General features: G+C 39.3%; 1 protein-coding gene across 5 annotated transcripts in view; it reads right to left on the bottom strand.

Annotated features, from left to right (window-relative positions):
• Positions 1-16,584, bottom strand: part of LOC111864906 (enhancer of mRNA-decapping protein 4) — a 56,672-nt gene extending 40,088 nt beyond the window's left edge. For 3 of the 5 annotated variants that reach the window (XM_023852509.2, XM_033751621.1, XM_023852506.2), the window contains exons 1-7: positions 16,383-16,583; positions 13,455-13,577; positions 11,945-12,001; positions 8,534-8,739; positions 7,620-7,812; positions 5,597-5,750; positions 2,283-2,581 (exon numbers count right to left, since the gene is read on the bottom strand). In XM_023852509.2, coding sequence (XP_023708277.1) covers positions 2,283-2,581; positions 5,597-5,750; positions 7,620-7,812; positions 8,534-8,739; positions 11,945-11,994 — 902 coding nt within the window. In that variant the 5' untranslated portion in view covers positions 11,995-12,001; positions 13,455-13,577; positions 16,383-16,583. Of the gene's footprint in view, positions 1-2,282; positions 2,582-5,596; positions 5,751-7,619; positions 7,813-8,533; positions 8,740-11,944; positions 12,002-13,454; positions 13,578-16,382 lie in introns of all 5 variants that reach the window. The other 2 variants (XM_023852510.2, XM_023852508.2) reach the window with 2 other exon arrangements.
• Between the last annotated feature and the right edge of the window lie 4,202 nt (positions 16,585-20,786).

The following is a 20,786-nucleotide window of genomic DNA, read 5'->3' as shown; positions in this document are numbered from 1 at the left end:
CTAATATTAATATGCTTCTGAAGCCTGAAAGAAGAAAATTTAAATCCAGAAGAGAACTTCACACTTTAAACAAGGAACTCTGGGAAGAAATTATGATGCCTACTTTCCTTCAAATATTACGATCTGTATGGTAACTAGAAAGCATTATAAATTAATAATTAAAAACTTTAGGGATGTATTCTTGTGCATAATTTCCACTAGTATAGATGACAACTATGTTAAATATGCCAGACAGAATCTAAATGTTTCACGTTACTGCCATGTTTGCAACTGTAAATATACAAAGAAATGTTCCAACAGAATTTGTAGGTATACTTGTTATGTTTCATACAACATTTTAAATATCTAGATCAAATGATACATTTGTTCTCACCAGCAATACAAAACTACACATAGGTTTTGAATGGCTGCCATGTTGTTTTCTATTCCACCCTCAACTAAGCTCATACACAGTGTTATCAACTGGTTCAAAGTTATTAAGGGGAGCACATAGATATGACGATACTATAAACCTACCTTTCTGCATTAAATAAGGATAGCAAGGGAAAAATAACGATCACAGTGAAATTCACATTTAAGAGTTCCATCATATTAAATGCAGAGATAATGTGCATAATTTATTGTGATGAACCCAAATTCTACCAGACATAACCAAACTCTTTGCTCAACTGCTATGTTTGTAAAACTAACGCATGCACCAAATCTCACAAAATTTGTAGGCATGTTGATGGCTTATCTTGATATCAAATTTCATAGGAAATTATATGGAACAATTAATAGGGATTTCATGTGGGTCCCAGTTATACACTTTACATAGAAATTAAATGAAATCTGTACATTTTTCAGAGAACCATCACCATATGGATTTCCATGGCACTATATTAAACGGTGGCAGTATGTTTCACATCTGAGAAGATAACACACAATATTCAACTATTACTGCTGGTTAAGAAACTGAAAAATATGAGTGTCACATCATTCAGCATGACTTTCTTGAAAATTTTTTGCTGGTTCACATGTTGTTACAACAGGACTGACTACATATACAGGCTGTCCAGATGAAAGGTATCCAAAATAAAAAATTTATATCTCGGAAACTGTCATATACATATCCGGTTTGTGTCATCAGAAAGGAAAACTGAAAGATTTTTCATGCCTGGCTTATGCGCATGTGCCAGATGCTGACCCTCTGACTCATTTCTGTTAGAAGCTGTGTCAACCCCAGGCCCACAGTGCGGCTGGAAGGATTAGGTCAATTGAAAAACTCCACCTCATCAGGATTCGATCCTGCGACCTTCCAGCTTGTAGTATAGTGCCTCACCCAACTATGCTACCGTGTGCCCCCGGTGTAACCAATAAATATGTATAATAAATGCTTTCTGAGATAGTTATTTTATATTGGATACCTTTCATCTGGACACCCTGTATATGAGACAATTATATAAATAAATGAAATTATCATTTCATTTTCATTGGGGAACAATAGATTTGAACACCAAAGTGAGGGAAACTTTGAATGGAAGGACCTGAAAGCAATTTTTGGGTCACACACATCCATGGTAATCTTACAACAATCACACTTAAATTTACTCTGACTTAAATGCAATGTCATTTACCTTTAATCTCAGATATTTATTTTTTATTTTTCTTGCTTTACTTAAATACACTTTTAATAGCATAGATTATATGAGGTAATAGCATCAAGTGATATAATTAATAAATAATCAATTGGACAGGAAATAAAAAAAGGCAGCCACAACCTAAACTCTGAGGTAACATTTTGACAGTCACCTAGAGGTGCTTGAAGGGACTGAGGAAAACAATAAAAACTCTTGCCAGGTCAGCCAGTCTCTGGGCCAACATTTCAGTCCAGGACTTCCCAAATTCAAAGCTGGAGTGCTACCCAATCAATTGTCTCTGTTACTGAAAGTGGTACTGCATTCATACCGTTTCAGTTGTAAAGCTCCACTGGGGTCTGGGCAGTATCACAATGACACTTGTACAAGTGTGTTCTGAAAGGACAGTGGTTCAATATCCGTGGAAAGCTAATTTTGATTAATCAATCACTGACTACCTTGATAGAAGAAACAGAATGTCAGTACAGTGATTTTGAAGTCAATAAAGTTGATTATTTTTTATCCAGCAGCAATCACAATATGGATTATGACTTGCATGCAAGATATTCCTTCTGCAAATGATAGCTATTTAGTTGAACAAAGAGTTTCATGTCATTAGGAACCTACTTTTTACTTTACAGAACAAAGAAGTCACAGTACACATACTCTGGGTTGTATGTCTTATGATTATCTAAGAAGAAAAGGGAGGAGAGAGGTTTTCCAGCATGTGGCTGCCACTGATGAAGACATCGTGGTTTGGTGTCATTGTGCATGTACACTTGGAAAAACTTGACATCTCCATCCAAACTTGCTGTTGCAAGTGCAGTCCCATCTGGAGAGAATGCAGCATCAATTATGGGTGCTGTGTGTTCCTTAATCTCCAGATATCCTTCCCCAACATTTTCTGGATGCAATGGACCAACCCCATGTTTCGCAGTGACCATTCCTACATTCCACATTTCTGCCTGGTGAAAGAACAGTTAACAAATTTGTAAATATTATCCGACGTAAACAATGAACTAGAACATTTGGTGAAGATACTATGTCTCTAACACAATAGTAAAGTAAACAGGCAGTGAAGGCCCATAGGGTTGTAAGACATTGAGGGTCCCACATTATCTAGACAATCAGCTCAAAGATGGCAGTAAGGTTGTCAGCCTTACACACCGGCTGCACTTTACTCCCCAGGAAAATCATTTAATTAATTCCTGATACTCATTGCTGTTAGAGGCTGAGTCAATCCCAGGGCCATAGTGTGACCAGAAGGATTAGGTCAAATGAAAAAAAATCCAATGACCTCATCAGGATTTGAACCCACGACCTTCCAGCTTGTAGCACAGTGCCTCAACCAACTATGCTACCGCGTGCCCCCCCTAACTCAATAGTTTTCTGAGAAAAGCAACACTGACTAATAGCAGAACATAAGGATCAACACTGTTAATTTGAGAGCCCATCAATGAATACAAGATTGATTTTAACCCTGTTCATGCCATCATAATTTATAACATCTATCTTAATGCTAAAAAGTTCTGTCTCATGAGATATAATGCTGTTGAAAGTCAACCAACATTTGCTTGCTACCGCTTCACGCTGGGGTCTTGTTTGGCTTATACACTGACCGTGAGGATGGAGGTGGCATGTTCCCCCAAAACAGTGGTCGAATTTCAACAGACCACATTGTGTTATATTCCAGAGGACAGAACTCTTCACATTCACCACTGCGAGAACCTCAAATCTTCATTCCCACATCTTAGTAACCAGACACAGGGTTTGGCTTGCTTACTAAATTTAATGTATTCTTACCGCTTGTAACTACAAATGATTACAACAGTATCACTAATTTACACTCTATAGATCACTACAGCGCACATAAAACTTTCTGTCTGTTATTCTGCCATCACTAGTCGTTGCCAGGTAGCGGCTGCTAACACCAGATATTCCTCATGGCAAACCCACAAACTGCCACCATAGACCACACAGAAAACACCATGTTGTCTATTGTTGCATCAGTATCTGTTGCCATGGAAACATGTGTACTGTGTTACTGCCTAGGAATGACCGCCTTTACTTGTTAATTTGTTGCAGTGGAAATGTGTCCACCATGATATTGCCTAGAAATGGCTGCCTCGATCTGTTCTCCTCTTCTGGCTTTCAGCCATCATGTCACAATATTTTAATATTATCGCCCATTCTTCTTTTCAGCCTCACATGTAGTAACCTTCCAAGTAAATCTAATAGCAGCATTTGTAATTTCAAAAAGCATGGCGCAAGATCAATTGAGGGTGCTGAAAGCTAATATAGAATGAAAGAAATAATGAAGAGGGGAAAAGAAAGAAGGAAAAAGAATTACTAAGAATGTATTTATAATTGCTGTGTACAAAAAACTAAAGGAGGAAAGAAAAGAAGACTGTAAAACTACACAATGTACACTCAACAAGGCCAGTCTGCAGAAGGAATTATAAATGTTTCAAAGCTGCACGGTAGTTCGTTTGTGGTTCAATTTATGATGCTGTCAGTATCTCAGACTATACAGTGTTGCATGACAGGACAATTGATAAATAACTTGGAAAATATTGGAAGGATGTGGCTGAGGCTTCATTAAGGCACTGGCTTGGAATATGCTAGGAAGACAAAAGAAAATCACAGATACTCCAGTCAAGATTCAAACTGAGTAAGTACTTCCTGAACAGATCTATGGCATTACCACTACAACTCCCTCGGTAAGCTGTATTGCAATATAGTGTAACGTGTCGGCAAACCAGAGGAAGAATGGACCGCTACATAGGAAGTAACAATAGCGGCACTGTAATTCCAACAGTGAGCCGCTGTATCGAGAATATCGAATCTCCACGGTTACGACAAATACGCTAGCGTTCCCACAGAGACAACGCAATAACAATGGGTCATTGCGTAGGAAATGCGGAGCCAACAAAGCGACGTTTCCACTGTTATAACAAAGGGTTCGTTGCCTAACAACAAGGTTATAAGTAGCCCAGCTTCGACGAGAAGCCTTCAGTGTCGGAATAGTCTTCGGAGAAGAAAGTCTCGGAAGAGCCAGCTAAGAAGCCAGCCGTCATCAAGCCTCCGGAGAAGAAAGTCTCAAGATCAGCCTCCAGAGAAGAGAGTCCAGTGTCTCGCCGAATATTGTGAGCAGTGATTGTAACACTGCAAGTGTAAATGTCTGTAAAGTGTGTGTAAACGAGCGAAAGGAATAAATTCGCTATACTGGGACAACGGCGTGAACTTATTTGTCGCGTTATACACCCGATACGTGACAACAGATACAGCATCCCTTTTTTTATCTCAAAAACTGTATAACTTACAAAAAACACACACTGTGCATAAAATGTGTTGCATTTTTCTTCGAAACTTTCATTCAAGACATTTTTAACTCCAATAAATATTCAGTAAGTTAATGCTGAGATACACAGAAAAACACATAGTGGGTCCATTATTTTTGTCTGATTTTATCCAAAGCTGAAAAGTGCCAAGAAATTTTAGGAAAGCTCCATAACATCGAATTTTATGAAAATCAGTTCCAGAGTTCTTTAGTTGCATCATGCACATAGACGGATGTAAAGGTAAAGCTGTCCCTGTGCTTAACTAATTAAGCAGGACACCATGAACGTGTAAGTGGGAATGGATGTATAGATACACATTTTCTTGACCTCAGCACTAGCTGAGGTTGGGTGGACACCAGAGCTGGTCTGAATGACAAGAAGAAATGAAAATACTTCACCCCACTGGGACTCAAACTCCGATCCCTTGGTTGTCCAGCCAGTAGCCATTCGCTATACTGAATGCGCTATCTCGGCTCACATACTGACGGATGTAACAAACTTAATAGGCTTTCCTAAGAATGAGAGAAAGAAAAGAAGGTATAGAAGAAACAAACAAAAGAAGGGAATGTATCTGAAAGCTCTGTGTGTTCAAGATTAGACTGCACCTAGGGCCCAGAGGAATATAAAGCAACTGTTCACCTTAGCACCATGTGTTAGCACCAACAATTTGGCAACATCATCATATGTAACATCAGAGTTCTCTTCTTCTGGTATATATGGACACCATATAACCCTGTGATTGCTACCAGGAGTGTGAGTATTGCTTTGCTCTACATGAAGCAGCAACGTACAGCTGAGAATTTCATAAGGACAGCAACACTCAACACTTTATTTTTAAATGTGTATACAAATGTCTTTTTCATTGATAATTAAAATGTGAAGGCTGTAGGGGATGCAAACATCTCCTCCCACAGTGAAATTAAATCAAGCCAAACCAAACTAAATCAGTTATACCCTGCCCCCCTTCCCCCCCTTAAAATAAACTGAACCCATACCAAACAAGCAACTACGGGTGCACTTGTAGATTTGACCAAGATGCAATTCTTGAAAAAGTGATCTGCTCTTGAAGAGTTAAGTTTTGGGGACTGTTTTCTCATAGGGCCACATATTATAATTGGGGGGGGGGAGAGTGTTCTTGACCAACATAAAAAAATAATTTCCCTCTTGTGTTAAATAAACAAAAGATACATTTACCAGAGAGTTAACATATCAGTATTCACAAATAGTTAAAATAATGTACAAAAATAAGCAAACACACTCAAGATCATATGATCAAAATGTTGCCTGGTCTGAAACACACTCCTGCTTGTACAGTGGGTCTGGGTGAATATTCATGTGTGTAAGCTATTTGTTCTAGAAGGTCTAAGTTTGGTGTCTGACCACTTCTCTCAGCTGAACATCTGTGGACCGATGAGCAGAATTATGTGGAGGGGTTATAATATATAATGGTTGGCTGCATTTTGAGCATCCCCTGTACTAGCCTAATTAACCTTTTAAGGAAAAAAGACCTTCTTTAGTTCTAAAACATATTTTTGTCTCAGTCTGCAACCCAGTTACTGTGGTACTTCAAGTTGCCTCCTTCTTTAAAAGGGGAGATTGGCTTAATGATAAATGGATGAAACTTTGAATGGAAAAATATTAAACGTGTACTTGACTGAAACTAAGCTTTTAATACTTTCACTCCCAGATCTATAGAGCTGGCTTAACCACAGCTCAGCATCTTTTGCAGTATACTAGCAGTCAGAAGTCATTTCACAGGGACAAAATGAAAAACACATGGTCTGTATATGTCCATAAAATCACAAAAGGTGGTTATAAAAACGATCTAGTGACAGGGAAGCCTTTCTCACAGGACTTTCAGAAAGAGAAAACTGCTGATGTTAAACACCACAACTTCTCTATGGTAATTTGGAAATGCCACTTGTATACAACCAAGCTCATTTGTTGGAGTGAAGGTATTAACAAGTAGCATGTGCAAAAACTTTCCATTCATATAGCAGCTGCTGCATGAATATTAACACATGAAGAAAGTTGTCTTCTGGGTTTAGGCACCGTGTATTCTTCGTTTTGGCCGACGTTTCGGAGGAACATAGCACCTCCATCTTCAGAGCAGTTGAATAGCTGCGGAGAGCAGTAGCACCACAGCTACTGCTCTCCGCAGCTATTCAACTGCTCTGAAGATGGAGGTGCTATGTTCCTCCGAAACGTCGGCCAAAACGAAGAATACACGGTGCCTAAACCCAGAAGACAACTTTCTTCATTGTCATCGCCGTGAAAACCTCAAAACTTACAATATTAACACATGTTTGTGAAACTATTGCTTATTAATCACACATGAGGGTATGCTTCAATTTAAAATAAGCTGTTACATGTAAAGTGCACAACATACCTTGAGCAACAAACTGTCATTTGGCTGATCAAAGAGTTACCTGTTGCCATGAAACCTACTGTTCAGAACTGTTATTATAAATCCTGCCAGAAGATTCTCAGAGAATACTTTTGCAGCTTGCAAGTAAAAATCAATAACTTGTTGACACATTAACGTTTTGAATTCTATTAGAAAAATGTGGTAGCAAAACATTCATCTTAGAATTTATAATTGGGCTGTATGCATGTTAATTTAAAATTACTCTGACATTAGTCATTCAGTTTTTAAGGATACATCGTTTTATCTTTTGTTTCTTCTATCTGATGAACCAGAAGATTTCCATACTCATCCACACATGCCAGTACCACTTCTGTTGGAATATGAGCAAAGGCTATGTCTTGAACCATGCCCTCTATGCCTTTGATAAGTGATCTCTCTGAACTCTCCCGGTTTACCACTCTAACAACGCCATTAGTTTTTCCTACAGCTGAAAAACATAATAGATAAATGGACATGCAGTTGTAAAAGACAGCTTTTACATTATAAATTCTACTTCCTCCAGTAGCATTTTTCAGTGTGTATACCAACCTACAAAGTAATCTCCTATGAACATCACAGATCTGTAAAGTGTATTTGTCCTCAAAAAAATCTCATAATTCACAGCTGTAGTTCCTAAATGATGAAAAGCAAGACTGTTCACTAGGCTGTGCCATAGCTCAAGCAGTTGGTCACTGGCTTCCCACGGTGGTGGCCCGGGTTTGATCCCGGGTCTGGTCAAGTGGTGCTGGGGTGGGTTTTCTCAGAGTACTTCGGTTTCCCCTACAATCTTCATTCCATAAAATTCTCCATCATCATAATCACCCAGGGCAGGCTACAATAGGCCAATCAGTGGCCGGTGTGCCGAGTCGACCCAGTTGGACTCCACCCCCCACTAAGCGAATTAAAAAAGAAAAGAGTATTCACTAACCAGTTCTTTGTTTATTTAACAATTCCATTGCAAATGTTACACCACACCCAAATGACTTGATAAGATTTTGTAAGGAGGGCATAGTTTATTTGAAGATACTAGCCTGACATTTTCCTCAAGAAACTATAGGAACTCGGCACTCAATGTACACTTCTTAACTCTTGTACAGTTCTTGTACAGCAGCAAAATACCACTACATATGAATAAATTATGTGGCATTATAACAATGTATAAGACTTACCTTTAATTCCATATGCTAAATATTTCCCACCAACATGAACAGCGAGGAGTTGACCTGTATAAAATCGCAACTCCCAACTGAAGTCCACGACATTCTTCAATTTCACCTTTGAGCTGCCAGTCTCATGCTGACCTGAACTGGGGATAATTGTCACTTTCTCACAGAATACTTCGGCACTGTTACTTTCATCTGTTCCTTTGAAGCACCTGATTTTGTACAACAACACAAAATTACAACCCACCAAATTAATTTGCATACTTAATTTAAGATCTTACAAGGGGCTAAATGAATAGAGTCGACCAACAACAACAACAACAACAACAACAACAACAACGTAATAATTTATTTAACATCCATAACACAGGCACAATTGGGCAAGTCGGTTGAAAACAGCCAAACACTACATGTCAACAACTCTTAAACATGAACAAAACAATATAAAAGAATGTACAATGCAATCCCTTTTTGATCAATATCACCTTGCCATAGCTTACCAACCATGGATGACAACTCCCAGCAGTCCAATATAAAGCAACAAACATACTTAACCCCTCAAAACACAACACAGCCATGTAAAACAAAACATCACATTTTTAGTGAAGATAACAGTCAAAATATTATCTGTATACTTCCGTATCATATCAAAACCAGCTTAATACCACAAGAAACAGCTTCACAGTACAGTGACCATGCATTTGAACCTCTGCAGTACACACCCGTAAAATCACAAACCAATAAACTTCAAACAGAATTTGTGTTCTACTTATGTTTATTAAACCCTACACAAACATAATATAAAATTTTCTTGATTAATAGAAACAGAGGGAAGAAGCAACATAGATAATTAAAAACAATATATAATAAAAAATCAGGTAATACCCACTATCAATGCTGCAGTCAACTCTGAAAATCNAGTTGTTCCTCTGCTCAACGAATTAAGCCCTACGCCATTAAGGCGTGTGGGGGAGTGGATGTATAGATCCAAATTTTCTTGACCTCGGCACTAGTTGGAGGTGAGTGGTCAGCTTCACGCCCCGGCCGCTTTACCCCCGGGGAAAGAGCCCCCGGTACCCATTGGATAGGAGGTTGGATGGACCCCAGAGCCGGTCTGGACGATTTGGAGAAGTTAAAATTCTTGACCCTACCGGGACTCGAACTCCGACCCTTCACAGTCGTCCAGCCCGTATAATAAAATTTGGCTTAACCGGGTTTTCGATTAACCGTGACTTCCATCCCCACCATTAGCCCGGATAATCGAGAGTTGACTGTACTTCCTACTGCCCATTCAACTGTCACTGAAGAGTGAGACAGAAAGATGCAACCCCTGTTCAGCGGTAGGCCAGTGATAAAATGATAAAATAAAACAGACATTGCAAGAGGGTGAGAAGATATATAATCTACTTACTGTAAATCATTGTAAAGAAACACTGATACACTTTACTGAAATATAAGCAATGGGTAACACTAAAATCATTTAGGGAAGCTGTAAGCAATATATGAAGGGTTATAAATGTCCTGCGGTTAATCCGCAAAGTGGATGCTCCACACGTGGATAGCTCAGATTAAATTAGTAAATTAATGTACAGTGCCCTAATCTGCCGACAAATCTGGATCTGAAGAGTGCCATCTTGTGGAAAGTAGCATCATGCAGTATGGTAGAAATTTACAGATGTTTTGGAGGAATGTACTGCTTCTATCTTCAGGTTCAAAGAACAAGCCAAGGAAGCAAGAGGCAAGCAGCAAGGAAAGTCAACAACATATGAAGAAATGTGATCTGGATGCAGGCCTGGGTAAGAGCCCTGACAGAACCAACAGAATAACTGCAGTATATCTGAAATTACTTCAAAACATATGTGGCAAAACATGTATAAGTTATGTGTGACATCATAGGCCATCCACCAAACTACAGCACATATGACATCAGAAATGTTGAAACCATGCATGTGAGAAACATCATTGGAAATGGATGTATGTGCACATGTATGAGGGTTGGAACTTTAATACTGGCAACACTGCTGTAGAGATGCCATGTAATGGAATCAAATAATGTCATTTATACCACACGTTAGTTACATACCTACCTTACCTCAGAGCAAATGGACTCTCCCTTCCCACATCACGTGCATGCGCAGTGGCGAGAAGAACAGAGCCTCACGTTAGCTGGCAGTCTAATGTAGTGTTGTCACGATGTCTTCAAAACAGGAACAATGGAGTTGGTTAAAGACTGAATGTACCAGAGGCCATACATCATGACAGTGTCATCAAGATCTTCAAGAGGCTTGCAGGGAATCTGCTTTGCCTTACAGAACAGTGGCAAGGTGGATAAAAACCTTCAACAAGGGACGCCAAAATGTGGTAGACATCCGTCTGCCAGGTCATCCTAGTGTCAGTGAAGAAGTGTATGCTCTTTCTGCGTTACTACAGAGTGATCGACGCCATACGATTCATAAGCTGGCTCGAGAAAAAGGATTAGCACATACGACTGTGCTTCACATTCTGAAGGAACACCTGGGCATGAGAAAAAGTGCATCACGATGGGTTCTGCATGATTTGATGGAAATGCAGAAATGGCTACGATACAACACTGCTCGTAACCACTTGGAGCGCTATGAGCGCGAAGGAGAGGCTTTCTTACGCCACATCATTATGCTGGATGAGACATGAGCCAAATTGTATGAGCCACAAATGAAACGCCAATCAAACGAATGGCATCATTAGGGGTCACCACGAAAATCAAAAGTTCGTCAGAACCCCAGCAATGTGAAAGTTATGGTGATTCTCGTGCACGACTGTGATGGTGTTATCCTAACGCATACCGTTCCCTGACAGCACACCATCAATGCGCAGTATTACTGTTCATTTTTGGAACAAAACCTGTGACCAGGTTTGAGAAAGAAGCGGCAACACTTTCTGCAGAACCCACCCATCGTTTTGCAGGGCAATGTTTGGCCGCATGCAGCGCAAGCTGTGGCTGATTGTTCGATCGATGGGGCTGGGAAGTCTTGTTCCATCCACCATACTCCCCAGACTTACGCCCTTGTGACTTCGACTTGACTCCTAAGATGAAGGAACCACTTTGTGGCATTCGCTTCAGAACTGTTCCAGAGATTCTTCCGGCAGCAGACCGCTCCATTTGAACTATCAACACAACAGGCGCTGCTTAACGTATCCTACAACTTCCACGTCGCTGGCAATGGGTTGTACACAATGCTGGTGACTACACTGAAGGACAGTAAAACTTTGAAACATGCTTCTATTTTGTATCAGTTGTAAATAAATAGTTGCCACTATTAAAGTTCCAACCCTTGTAGTTGCAACTGCAAGAGATCCCACTATTTTTTATGGTAACTCCGTGCTGTTTACTATTTCAATAATTTTTTCACATCAAAACACAACAAATGGCACACTTACACAGTTTGAGAAATGGGCAGAAGTTTACTTGGTTCTGCAGGCTGCTCCATTGTAATCCTGCAACACACAAAATGCCAGCACTTCATGATCCTCCGAGATAATTAATAAATAACTTCTTTGAAAATGTGGCCAAATCCTGATATTTAGGAACGAAAGCAACAACAAATAATTATTATATTCACAATAAAATTAAGGCACATTTAATTCTGAAAATGTCTGTTAACAATCCGTTCTGAATCATCTATGATTACAAGTTCTATTCAAAAACAAAGATTAAAACACACAAAACTATTGTTTCGACCTTATACTTGTATTTTATACTTACTTACTTACTCATGGAGCTGAGCTCTTCTTGAGGAGCCGTCAATTCTGCAGCTACTCAAGAATTTCCCAGCATTTTATGGAACCCGAAGGTTCATTACTGAATTCACAAGAGCTCTCCACTGGTCCATATCCTGAGCCAGATCAATCCAATCCATACCATCCCATCCTATCTCTCTAAGATCCATTTTATTACTGTCCACTGTAACGCCGTGTCTGTGTTATGTCAGAGGGCGTCCCCCTCTTTTACTACCTTCCCCATACCACTGTTCCACTTCCTGGTTCCGGACCGCTGAGGTCCAACGCGAGTGATCCATTCTGCTGTGGGAGCTTGAACTGTTCAGTCGATTCACTCTTCTCCTGGGTGTACGATTTTGATTGTTTGATTGGCGGAGGCCTATTACCTCCAGGGACTTACGTTGTATTGGCATTTAGTATTTAATATATATATTGTCATTTGATATATTTGTTATAGTGTCTTTGAGTTGGTACATCCTACCCAAAAACCAAATTTCGGTCTTCAAGCCCTTTTCACGTTTCACCACCCACCTACACCTTGGTCTTCCCAGTGGTCTCTTTCCTTCTGGCTTTCCCACCAATATCCTATACGCATTACTCGTCTCCCCCATTCGTGTTACATGCCCTGCTCACCTCGTCCTCCTTGACTCCATCATTCTAATTATACTTGGAGAAGAGTACAAGTTATGAAGCTCCTCATTATGCAGTTGTCTCTATCCTCCTGTCACTTCATCTCTCTTCGGTCCAAATATTCTCCTCAACATCCTGTTCTCAAACACCCTCAGATGGTCTCTCAGCAAGAGAGGAACTACAGATTAAGGGTGTCTGGTAACAAAGTGTTGAAGGAAATAATTTGGCTTAAGAAATAGGAAGAGGAGGCAAGAGAAAGTTTTAAATAGGGTGATTCACAACTCATACTCTTTGCCCAGTATTCTTAGGTAGATGAGCTGGGCAGGAATGAAATGATTATTGCATATGAAACTCTGATCAGAAAATCTGAAAGGAAAAGTGATAAAAACATGCAAGTACAAATGGGAGGAAAATACTGAAAAGAATCTTAGAAACAGATGGTATGAAAATGTAGATCCGACTGAAATGACTGAAAGTATACGGTGCAGTGGTAAGCTCATGTGGTTACTATCTTCAGAAAAGTGTATAAATTTACTGTTACCTCTGAGTTTTCCAGAGGTAAGGTCTCAGGAAAAAAAAAATGGAATGAATAAGAGTCGATCCTTTGAGTGGTACAATCTTTGACTGTCCTTTTCTGCCCTCGTTGAAGTAGCCTCGGTTGTGGCTGTGGATGACACATGGTCTTAGAACAACTTCGAAATGCCAAGAATGTCTTAAGAGTGTGCAGGGTCTGAGCATGAGATTCTCTTCAGAGCTTAATGGGCCTTGCTCAGATAAGAGAGGTTTTGCAGAAGAAGTCCATGGATCACGCTTTATCTGATGAAATGACATACTTGATTTATATGCCAGCAGTACACGTTTTTACAAGTCAGTCACTTTAGGTCATGGGTACAACTGTGCTCATATGCAACTGTGCACAACACCCAATAGTCACAATGAATACATGTACACACTATTGTACTATATACACAGGCTGGATTTGTACTCTGATAATCCGTCTGTCTGCCTGTCTAGCATCTTCAAAAATCAGTCCTTTAAATACTCATGGATGATGTAATATCCCAGAACCTTCCACTTCCAGATTATTCTCGAAGCTCCCACACTGTTCTACAGATTTAGAAAGTTCTGGAAGTTTCTTTAAGCAGGCTAGTGGGATGAGGTAAGCGATTCATATGTCCCACCAGCTATCAAAGATCCTTCTAGTAGCTCTTATCTAAACATTCCTCACTGCAAATGCTTAGAATAGTTAATGCAAAACTGAGTATAAGTCACATTTAGCACAAGACTGGTATTAAGTCCTGAGTAATTACCATTTAGGAATTAGACCAGTAAGTAATGACTGGTTATAAATCTAAGTACAGGCCTATGTACAATGCCCACCAACATAAAAGAGAGTAAAAACCATGGCCACTTCGTCCACCGTAACATATTCCCACTTATTAATCCTGGAGTGAAATGTGAGAGAGCCGACACTTTTCAAAATTTCTAACTAGGCATATTTGCTGGTTTCACCTACAGTTAATTGTGCAAAGGCTACACAAAAATGTTTTCAAATGTACTCATGGCATCCAGGTCAGCAATAATCACGCTGGTAATCATACACATCACAATTTTTTTTGTGAAGCAGGAAATGGACCTATATTTTGCCATACAAACTAATTTGACACCTCTCCCAATCATACACTTATGTTTTCTTCATGTTGTTCATCACCACCATTAGTGCTCCCACTATCACTAATCACTGTGTTCCTAGAAGCACCAGTTGTGCATAATCACTGTCAAAAATGCTGTCACTATCCAAACTAAATTCACCAACATTTTCACTGCCTAAAATTTCATTCAAAACTTCTACTTGTTCAAGCTCCACGAGTGTACTACAGGCTGGCCATGATAACTAAGGGGTCATGAATTTATATATACTTAAGACTGACCTGTTCATTCATTCTGTAACTGGCCAGTGAAAACCTCATCACATAGCAGTTATTCATTCCCTATTTACAGACCACAGAAATTAAGCTTACAGCCACATGTATGGCATATATTAAAACACACATACAGTAAATAAATGCCATACACAACATGCTGAACCACAGTGATGGGTCAACATGCAGATGAATAAGGATGACAGATTATTATTACAGGGAAGTAGGTAAGGAATAGGAAGGAGTCAGCTGTAGCCTAGTTGGAAACACCACCTTGGCATGTGACTGAAGAGAATGAAGAAAACCAAAAGAACTCAGTATAGGCAAACTTGAGATTCAAAGCAGGTACATCCTCAATATTAATTAGAACAATAGTGCTACACCAGCCTAACTGGTTCTTAATGAAGGTTAATTATTATTTCTTCAAGGTCAAATTTATACAGGTGTCATGTGCAATATGAAATTTAACTCCACATGCACCACCTAGAGCAGTTCATGCTTGTCCAGTTGATTTAGAAATGTAACCCGATTTCATATCTCTCATAATTTTAGCATATCATGACAAGGTGGACACTTTTAGATCACTGAAGGTCATGGTGCAATGTAATTACTATAGGATTCTGACGATGGTGTATAACACACTGATATGTTGGGTTTTTGGACTTTATCCATCGTCCTGGTTTTTAAGATAACAAATAAAAACACGACATTTCGGAAACTGGATCTGTTTCCGTCCTCAGGTGAAGGAAAACACCTATTCAGTTGGGTCCGTTAGAATGAGCTAGCCTCAATCACTGGACCAGTGATCCAGTGGAAACAGATCCAGTTTCCGAAACGTCGTGTTTTTATTTGTTATCTTAAAAACCAGGACGATGGATAAAGTCCAAAAACCCAACATATCAGTATGGTGCAATGTGTTGGATTATTATGGTCCACCCCTCATATATTCATTCATTCATTCATGGTGGACATCTGAATCATGGACAATACCTGGTACATAAAAATGCTGGCCAACTTCCAGAATGTGGTGACAGGGACACTTATCAAATACAGCTTAGATGTTATGGCCTTGCACTATTTCAGTATGGTACATGATTTTGCGATGAATTATTGTAATTACTGATGCACTTCATGGTTAAAACGTCACACTTGCACTTGTCACTGAGTTCTAAATATGCTCCAATCTCTCCGAACTCTTCCCTTTTTCTAACCACTATTATGTTCCATCACATACTTCATTCTTGAATCATTATTTCCCACTCAGTAAGTATTCTCACATTTACTTCTTTTTAAATTCAGGTCAAACGTATGAGTATTCCTTGTAATGCAACTGTACACTGTGTACGCATTTTTATAAAAGGTGGTGTACTGTGTTCTTATATAACAATAAACCCAACTTTTATGGACTTCTATAAAGTGACATTACATCGTACTTATGTGTACCAACAACGAAACATACAAATAACAACTTTTTCTGGGAGCTTTCCAGCACGCCGAATATTACTGGATACAATTACCACAAAACAAAATCTCACAATATTACTTACTTTGTTCATATATTAAAATTGGTAGACGCTACAATTACAGACGTATTTTATTAAAATTGGTAGACGTTACAAATACAGAGTCTTTTATTAAACCAAATATAATCCGGGTCTCCAGTGTATATACCGGTAACACCGCTTCACTATAACATGCTACTTCAGAGCGCTCGAAGCCCTCGAACCCTCGAAGCGCTCGAAGCCAATCAACATGTGACGCCATGTGATCACATGCATTTAGCATATGAGCAGTGTGGCCAATACAGACCGTTACAGACAACTTTCCCCGACATAAACGTTCGGGATAAAAAACGAAGTAACAAATTACATCGTGCAGAATCCTTCTTGGGAAGCTAGCAGGCCTAGCAATAGTCTCTCATTTACCTAACTCGAAGGTTCATTATCACGCCCACAAAAAGCCCACCACTGTTCCCTAACCTCAGCCAGTAAAATCAAGTCGCACAACCTCTCATTCTAATTAAAGAATAATTTTAATGTTTTCCTCCATTGTGTACCCAGATATTTCATCAGGAACCTCCGCGACAGGCTTTCAAAACAAAATGTGGTTCTGATCTTTCCTATGCGTGCTACATGCTCTGCTCATTTAATCATCCTAATAATGTTGGCTACAAGTACAAAATAAAGAAGCTCCTCATTACATACTTTCCTCCAGACTCCTGCTACTTCCACTTACTCAGTTTCAAACTGTCTCATCAGCACATTCTCAAACACCTTCTGTCCAAGTTCTTCTCCTAACATGAGAGACCAAGCATTGTACACATTCAAAAGTACAGACAGATAGATATTTAACAGTCATTTTATATCTCTGTTTAATTTGGACATCATTGTAGACACATATGTGGAGTGCTGTGTTTAGTAATTAACAAGTGCCCATGCTTTTGTACCAGTCAACAGGAAAAACATCGAAGGGTTGCTGGATAAAACATACCTGTTGCAGAAATTGTTTCTTACTTCAGTGTCCTGCGGAGTGATGAATTGTTAAGTAATGACATCAAAGTCTTGTAGCTGGATGTTATGCCACGTACTTGGGATTGGGCCGGAGGTTTCGGAAGAGCCTCTATCTTCAGGGTCATAAGACTACCCAATGCAAAAATAATATACATGTAGTTGCCAAGTAGAACCATCAACCCTCAATGTGGAGGTGATATGTCCCTCTGAAATGTCAGGCTACTTTTGAACTATGTGGAATTATAACAGGGAAGGCTGTTCTGTTCAGAAATGAAGCTGGTTCTTTGTAATTAATCCACCATGGCATGGAGGTAATGCTTCATTCATTCTTACTGTCAGCACTATGGGTGCTGTTCAGTTGAGTTCAGCTCTGGCTGGAAGTTTTCATTGATTTTCTGTAATGGATGGTGGCCAGGGTCCAGCTGGCATTGGCCATTCAGTTGCCAACTGATTATTTTGTGTTAACCTAGCACAGCCTTTCTCAACTTTTTGCCTTTCAGGAACCCTTGAAATAATTTTCAAGTCTCACAGAACCTATGCACAAAATTATAAATGTCATAAACTGATCTTAATTAGTGCAATTTACAACATTAAATTTATTGGCAATGTTCAATAGTAAGGTAACTGAAAGCCTACAGATAAATCAAAGGAATATGAACAAAAATATCATATAAAACAGTGTTAATTTTTAAACTAAAATAAAGAATGAAATTTACTTTTGTAATGTGAGATCTGTGCTTTTTTTTTTGCTGCACAAATATTTAATTCTGACTTGAACTTTAGATAAGCACACATGGAGTTATCTTCAGCAGAAATGAAACAATTTCTACCTTTGCTCTTAATTCTTCTTAAACAAGAAAAAGGTTGCTTATGAATGTAAGAATGAGAAAACTGGGGTAATATGTTTATTGCTTTCCTGTAAATGGAAGGATACTCTTCTATCACAGAAATTCAGAACTTGTCCAGGGATAAGTCAGTAAATCTCATCTTGAGAGGATGATCAGACTGCAGCTCACATAAAGTTCTTCCTGATCTTTCAAAGTCAAGCTCTCAGGCTGAACAACCATAAAAAACTTAACTTTTATTCATTCTGGTCCTTCACACTAGTAAACTAAATTACAAAGTAACAGATAACACCGTCCAGTGTGATTCAATTTGTAGATATTTACTGAATTTACATGTTTTGGTCAGCTGTGACCATCTTCAGAAGGCATGAATTATATAAACATGTTCAGCAACTACCATTACGAAACTCATAATACATATTTAGAAGCCATTATTTGCAATTCTTTAGATTAAAAGTCTTATTAATGTCTCATATTTAACATCTTGAACCAATATGACTTGTGTCCTTGTGTCTCTATGCTAAAACAGAAAGTTGGGGCATTGTTTGGCATCCTCAGAGGTCCACACAGTGATGTCCCCTTTTTTAGCTCTTTAAGGATTTGCACTGTTGTCAAGTCTAGTTGTTTCCTTTTTGGCTGTTTAGATGAACGGCCAAAAAGGAAACCTTATACACCCAGATTCTTGGGAAAATAAGAAAATATGATAAATGTTAATATCAAGAATTGAGAGTGTTTGAAAAAGACTTTTGTTGCAAATACTTCAGGGTGATCAGCAAAAATTGAATGGCTGACCTGTAAAACTGGCGGTGCCAGCTGGTCAAGGTGCATATAATTTTCATGGTGATTGAAATTTTATTCATATTATATTATAACAAACATGACATATCATGGAGGATGGACAAAATAACTTATTTCTTCCTTTCCTTTATTCCTTTTGTACATCTATTTCCTATTTCACTGTGATCTTTTTCTTGTCCTTTCATTTATCCATCCTATCTTAATTCCTCTCATCCTTTCTTCCTTCTCCTTCACACCAAATCAGTCCTCTCACCACTGTTCTTCCATTCCTCTTTACCTTTACACCTCCACTTCTCTCTTCAGTATTCCTTTCCACTCTTCTCCTCCTCCCTTTCTTCCACTTCTTCATATTAAAACATTCCATTCATAGTTTTGTGTAAACCATATTTCATTATGGATCAATAAGCTTATGGCCAAAAACCAGAAATTTTTACTGAAATATCTTCATATCAAATTTCAAGAAAATCTGTCCAGTGTTTTAGAGGATGACAATAGGTGACAGGCACATGAGGCCCTCCTCTTACTTAATTTTGGAAGAAAGCTTTAAAAGGAGTGAACTCCTTAGCTGAGGTAATTTGGTTTTCATTCCGACTCATAGTTTTAGGAATGGCTTCCAGATGTATAGGTACTCTGGAGAAGCCTGTCCTGGAATACTAAGTGAAATCTAGTCATACATATGTGTGTGTGTATACATAGGTAAGGTAAAGTTGTCCCTGTGCTTAACTAATTAAGCACTATACCATGAAGGCTTATGGAGGAGCAGATGTATAGACCCATGTTTCCTTGGCCTCAGCACTAGTTGGAGGTGAGTGGTCAGCTTCACGCCCCTGCCACTTTACCCCCAGTGTCCACTGGATAGGAGGCTTGGTGGGATCCAGAACCGGTCTTGATGAGGAGAAAAATTTTGCAGCTACTGGGACTCGAACCTTGACTCCTCGGCCATCTAGCCCATAGCCAATCACTGTACAGATTGCACTATTCATTATGCATTATGTGAGTAACGTAACATGGACGGCCAGAGCATTGCTGGGTAACGAATAAATGAAAACTGTTGCCCCCACCAGGACTTGAAGTCCGACCCCTTGGTCGTCCAGCCTGTAGCTAGTCACTGTACTGACTGCGCTAGCCCAACTCCTAAAGGTAAAGCTATTCCGGTAAGAGGCCATGAAGGCCCCCATATTTCCTCTAGGCAAGCAGTTCACAGATCACAGATGGCAGTAAGGTTGTCAGGCTTACATGCCGGCCACCCTCAACCCCCCAGGAAGATTCCTGGTACTCATTTCTGTTAGAGGCTGAGTTCACTCCAGGGCCATAGTGCAGCTGGAAGGATTCAGTCAATTGAAAAGTCCGATGACATTGAGAATCAAACCTGTGACCCTCCAGCTTATAGCATAGTGCTTCAACCAACTATGCTAGAGCGTGGCCCTTCTAACTTTATAGCTAACATAATTTTCCTTGAGGAGAAAACACACGGAAAGCAAAGCTTAAGACCTCTTTTATGTAATGCCAAACTCCAAATGCCTGAAACACCGACTGCTTTCTGGTATATGGGCTGTAGACCGGCAGCAACAACTTTGCCATAATTTAAGTGTGCAGAATAAACAAAACTTCGACCAAACTGAACAACACATTTCAAACAGTCTAATGAATGAATCTATGAGGCCTTCACAATTTAAACTTGCAAAAATATACCCGATCATTTATGCCTATCTGTTCCCGTGAAACAACTTGACAATAGTCATGAACTTGATACCAACGAGCTTCACAAAATAATAATGGCACTTCTGTTATGGCTAAA

The sequence above is a fragment of the Cryptotermes secundus genome, unplaced genomic scaffold (genome assembly GCF_002891405.2).
Source record: "Cryptotermes secundus unplaced genomic scaffold, Csec_1.0 scaffold62, whole genome shotgun sequence".
Classification (NCBI taxonomy): domain Eukaryota; kingdom Metazoa; phylum Arthropoda; class Insecta; order Blattodea; family Kalotermitidae; genus Cryptotermes; species Cryptotermes secundus.
The sequence above is the reverse complement of the archived record's forward strand: the minus strand, read 5'-3'. Positions and strand labels throughout refer to the sequence as shown.